The sequence below is a fragment of the Ictalurus furcatus genome, chromosome 1, assembly GCF_023375685.1.
Source record: "Ictalurus furcatus strain D&B chromosome 1, Billie_1.0, whole genome shotgun sequence".
In the NCBI taxonomy this organism is placed as follows: domain Eukaryota; kingdom Metazoa; phylum Chordata; class Actinopteri; order Siluriformes; family Ictaluridae; genus Ictalurus; species Ictalurus furcatus.
The window spans coordinates 10306460-10311473 of NC_071255.1; the positions used below are offsets into that span (position 1 = coordinate 10306460).

Below are 5014 nucleotides of genomic sequence, written 5' to 3' on the forward strand. Positions count from 1 at the left end.
CGCAAACCTTCACACACCTTACACAAAGCGTTCAGTACATGGCCATAATTTCAGTCTTGAACCACTATTCCGTGTTTCTCCGGCAGCTGAGACACCGAGGACAGCGGCGGCGTCTGCCGCTATATAAAGTCGTCATAATACATTCACCAGTGTGCATCCACAGTTCTGTAAACATTAACGAGAAACACATCACAGGCGTGTTTTGTAGAGCTTTCTAGTGTGAGGTTGATGGGCTTTATGGTTGTAAACATCATCACGTCGCTGTTGCAAAGAGTGCGAGCTATATAAAACGGAACAGTCGAAATACAGATCCGTGGAAAACAGGCTACATTTAACACACTTGGCACGAAATGCAGCCATTCTTTGAACCTTAGTCAATGCTACAACAGGGAGGGAGGAAGGGGGGGGGGTTTGGGCGAGAGAGCTATCACTAAACGGGACGAGTAATAAACCGGATCATAACCCAATAATAAAGACGACGGTACAGCTCAGCAAGCAGGTAGAATTCATTAAGCTTTCAGGAATGGCTGCAATAAGTACAGAAAAGGAATACTATATGTGCGACGGCAAAAGAAACGATTCAAACAACAACAACAACAACAACAACAAAAAAAACAAACGAAATGTTTCAAAATGGCTGAAGAAGAGAGCCTGAATCTCTGGCTTGAAAGAATGTACGGCCTCCGTTCCATGTCTGTACATCCGTCCAGAAAATGTGCCAATACATATATATATATATATATATATATATATATATATATATATACAGCCCCAATCCTCAGAGCCTCATCCATCCCCACATATTCTCTTTCATGTATCCATCTTCATGCAGTTTCGCATGTTCTATGTTTGTTCTCATAGTTACCCTTGTTTTTTCACATTCCATGCCCAGAGGATGTGATTAGAAAGCTTGGTACAGTCAGCTCTTCAAAGATTGACCACAGGAAGTCTGCATAAGGAGAGAGAGAGAGAGAGAGAGGAGGGAGCGAGACAAGAGAAGGAGAGAAGAAAGGGACAGAGTTTATCTTGTGTGAAATTAAGTTTGAAATCCCCTGGCTGGAAAAAGAGTGGAGATTTCACAGGTTGTTTTCTCTCTTCATTTCACTCCCCTCCTCCCGTCCTCTCTCGGTGGACAGTTGATATGATGATTAGTGGGGGAAGGAAGAAAAGAAATCATGCCCAGAAAGCGTAAATGATCCGTTTAGCTTTGTACAAGTTCTCCCACTCCGTCGTAGACGTCAGAGTGTGCTTTAATGCACGCACACAAATAAGCATCGGCACCCTCGTCGTTCTGCCTCAAAGCCACACGCACGTTTGTCTTACGATCCTTCCGAGAGCCTTCCGTTGACAGTTGCAGTATGTTCAGGCTTTCCTTGTGGGGGACCAGCCAAATGTTCGCACATGGTCCAAACTGTCAGATATTCCTAGCCATATGTGAATATACCCCCCCCCCCCCACCACCACACACACACACACACAAACACAAACACACACACACACACAATATCTACCTTTCTCTGTCAGGGAACGAGGGGGTGCTCTGAAGTGTGTGCCTGCTATCCTCTGGGGCCAGGGAACGAGGGATGGCGAGGGAAAGAGGGGGAGGACGCTGAGACAGGCTGCGGTCATAACTGAGAGAGAGAGAGAAAGAGAACATCACTTTTTGTGTAGAAACTCGTACAGGAGGAATAAAACAGAGACATTAAAATAGCAGCGTTCACATTTCCGAGATGCCGAGCGCAGGTTAATGCACTCGCTGTGTTCATCCACGTGCACTGTCATTACAGAGCACGGAGAAACACTGTGCATAATTACAGCTTTTACATTTGTGAAATTACAGCCGGCAGTTATTATCTGTGACAGACTCAGAGGTACAGGTAGATAGTGCAGAGGGCTGTTCATGCAATATTCACAGTATTCTCTCTCTCTCTCTCAAATACACACACACACAGACTGAAGAAAGAGCAAGATCAGGTTCTGCTCTGAGTGCGAGGCAATAACCAGAGGAGAGTCGTTAGAGCAGGAGGCTGATGCACACAGAATGCATAATGCACAGAACATTGTGTGTGTGTGTGTGTGTTTGATCTCTCCATAAGAGGCTGAACGACAAATTGATGGCGACTCGGTTAATATGATGATAAGGAGTACTGCTTGATCTATGTGAAGACTGAAAATGCCCTGTAATCACTCAGGTATTGAGTGAATGTACTCCGCAACAAAATCCACTGGTTCAGGAAATCAGGCTGTAATACACACACACACACACACGCACGTGAAATCATCCAAATACACATTCGAGCAACGTGGTCCAAAGTATACAGTATATAACATTTTCTCCTACACCTCACTGGAGCCTGTTAGTGCAAACTTCCTGAATAAAAACCTGTACATTTCTACAACAGATTTCATATCGCAACTTCATATTGCATCAGTGTATTCCCCTGCCATAACAGAGACCTGGGCTTAGGACCAGATGAGTTCGATACATCATGAGATGTATCTGTAGATTTGATCATCTGCAGCACTCTCAATAATTTAAAAGCACTGCCTGCAGGTCCCCCAGGCCAGGTCGAATTAAAGCTCCAAGAGAGAAAACTGCAAAGGCTTCCACAGTGGAGAGGCAGAACATCGAGCTGTCTCGCAGAGCCGTGCAGGCTTCCCTCTAATGCCTCCACTCACGGAGAGATAACCGAGAGAAAATCTGGTGTTCTGGTGTGTGAAGTATGGCATTATCAGTCTGAATACACGCGCACACACACACACACACGTCGTACTATCCTTCCACTGACTTAATTATTAATGCATCTAATTAATGCTATATGCCAAGTCTAAATCTAACCGTAACCTTTTTTTTTTTTTTTAAATAAATAAAAGCTGCAGGTTTTGTAAAATGAATCTATTTCTTTGTGGGGAACAGAGAAATGTCCCCACAACATCAAATCTGTCAGATATTCCTATCGGTGTGGGTACATTTAGTCCTCAACAAGATATAAAAACATGTCCACACACACACACGCGCGCGCGCGCGCACAGCTGTAGTGCTGAAATCCCCTCACCAGAGTTTGGCCGATATGATGAGTGCAGAGAGAATCAGGAGAGATGAGATAGTCACGGTGACGTAAAACTGAGGATCCACTACAGAAAGAGAAAATAAACCTAGATTAGGGAATACAAACAGAGCGCCAGGAATATGAACACAAGGAACACAAAGATAAAGGTAACACAGAGGAGTTTCAAATCTGAGTAAGTGCAGAAGCAGTTGAAGAAGGTTGCAATGCCACAAGCAGCTGAAATGTTCACTCTCCACTTTCCTCTTCCTAAACGTGTGGGAGCTCAAAGAGAAGCATTGTGGGTAGTGAACAGCTCAAGCGTCCGTCCAGGTGCCCACCTTCTTCAATCTCTCTTTCCTCTGCGTCTCGTTCCTGCTCCTCTGCCGAGTCCTTGGCTTCGATGGACAGCGGCTGCTGTTGGGTTTGGTTGGCTTGGGCGTTCCTGCGACGCGGCCACACCTCGGGTGTGGCCTGCTTCACGCCCTCGACTTCCTGACTGGACAGGAAGTGATGCGTCTCGTCCTCCAGCGGCTGCGTGGGACCCCAGTCGACTGCCCAGAGCGGAGTGGGTGTGGCCTGGGGTGTAGCGGACAGCTGCATGTCGGCAGGCTCGTCGCCCGCACGGCAATGAGGGGGACAAATGATGACGGCAACCAGCAGGAGGCGCAAGAGAGCAGTGAGTCCAGAGATGGAGCTACAAAAAAAATTTTTAAGAAAGAATATTAACACTATTGATGTTTGATGTTTTGAGTAGCGATAAATAACTCATTAAGCACTTGCACACTTCCTCGCTCTCTTTTCATTACCATCGCTCCATCGCTTCTCTTTTCACTGGTTGTTTGCTCCTCTGATCATCTCTTGAAAGAGGGAGACAAGGAGAGGGGGAGCGCTTGGCTCCTGACACTTACTGAAAGATCGTAAACAGATGGCTGTAGGGGGGAACGACGCTGCAGCTTGAGAGGGAGAACACAAACAAACTCACATCTTTCAGTCATAACCTCAAGGATTAAACACGCACAAAATGATCTAGGAAGAACATTCACACACACACGCACAAATAAAACCAGTTACAATTTTACACACACACACACACATAAATAAAACCATTCATATACACATATGCAAGGGAAGAAATATAGCAGTATATATTGCCCATTCTACCACACACACACACACCTGTAGACACATCCACTGCTTTAATCCAGTTCCTGACTCAGGCAATAACTCAGCAACTGGATTTAGATCCGATGACGTCTTTAACACTACTACATGTGAAACAGAGAAACTCATATGCACACATGCACACACACACACACACACATGTACGCAAATGCATGCAGATCACTAGTGTGTAGAAAGCCATCAGTCCACATGCTTACCGCTCGCTGCTGAAGGAGGGAGTGGGAGAGAGCCAGTGTGTGTCAGAGTGAGAAAAAGCATTGGTTGCCTTAGCGACAGAGACATGGAGAGAGAGAGAGAGTGAGTGAGAGAGAGAGAGAGAGAGAGAGAGCATAAGTGAGAGAGAAAGAACATAAACAAGAAAGAGAGAGAGCATGACAGAGATAGCTTGAGAGAAAGAGTATTAGAGAGAGAGAGAGAGAGAGAGAGAGAGAGAGTGAGAGAGAGATGGTTGTTCCTGTAAAAGACAGATTTAAATGCTAATTATGCTTTTCAACTGGTTCAGTTTAACCGAACAGATGAGGAAAATGGAACGGATTTTGAAAACAGAAACCAAAAGATAAAATGGAGAAACAATTTCATCATATTCTGTCTGAGAACAGGGAAGAGAGAAAAAGTATTTCATTCGTTTCAGGAGGACAGACAGGATCAACAAAATAGAGGCAGTAAAAAAAATCAATATGCATTAATTTGGTGCTGGGTGGAGGAGTGCACGATGAAGAGGTATCCTGATATTTATAGACAGAAATGCCAGAGATGATAAATAATCTCAGACACACACACAG

General features: G+C 44.9%; 1 protein-coding gene across 3 annotated transcripts; it reads right to left on the minus strand.

Annotated features, from left to right (window-relative positions):
• Nucleotides 1-829: 829 nt before the first annotated feature.
• Nucleotides 830-4314, minus strand: pianp (PILR alpha associated neural protein). 3 transcript variants are annotated; one of them, XM_053624570.1, is made up of 6 exons: nt 4227-4308; nt 3857-4003; nt 3389-3744; nt 3057-3135; nt 1512-1631; nt 869-949 (listed from the first exon to the last, which is right to left on the minus strand). In XM_053624570.1, exons 2-6 carry the CDS (start codon nt 3865-3867, stop codon nt 928-930), a joined length of 588 nt encoding a protein of 195 aa, XP_053480545.1. In that variant the 5' UTR covers nt 3868-4003; nt 4227-4308; the 3' UTR covers nt 869-927. The 3 variants fall into 3 exon arrangements, with proteins under 3 accessions (XP_053480553.1, XP_053480545.1, XP_053480536.1); XM_053624561.1 differs by having other exon boundaries at nt 3857-4314; XM_053624578.1 differs by lacking the exon at nt 3057-3135 and having other exon boundaries at nt 830-949; nt 3857-4314.
• Nucleotides 4315-5014: the final 700 nt, after the last annotated feature.

Coding starts and splice junctions, on each gene's coding strand:
- pianp (XM_053624561.1), bottom strand. Junction 1,632..3,056: donor ATCATATCGGCCAAACTCTG/GTGAGGGGATTT, acceptor TCTCTCTCTCAG/TTATGACCGCAGCCTGTCTC. Junction 950..1,511: donor TCGTTCCCTGACAGAGAAAG/GTAGATATTGTG, acceptor CTCCTTATGCAG/ACTTCCTGTGGTCAATCTTT.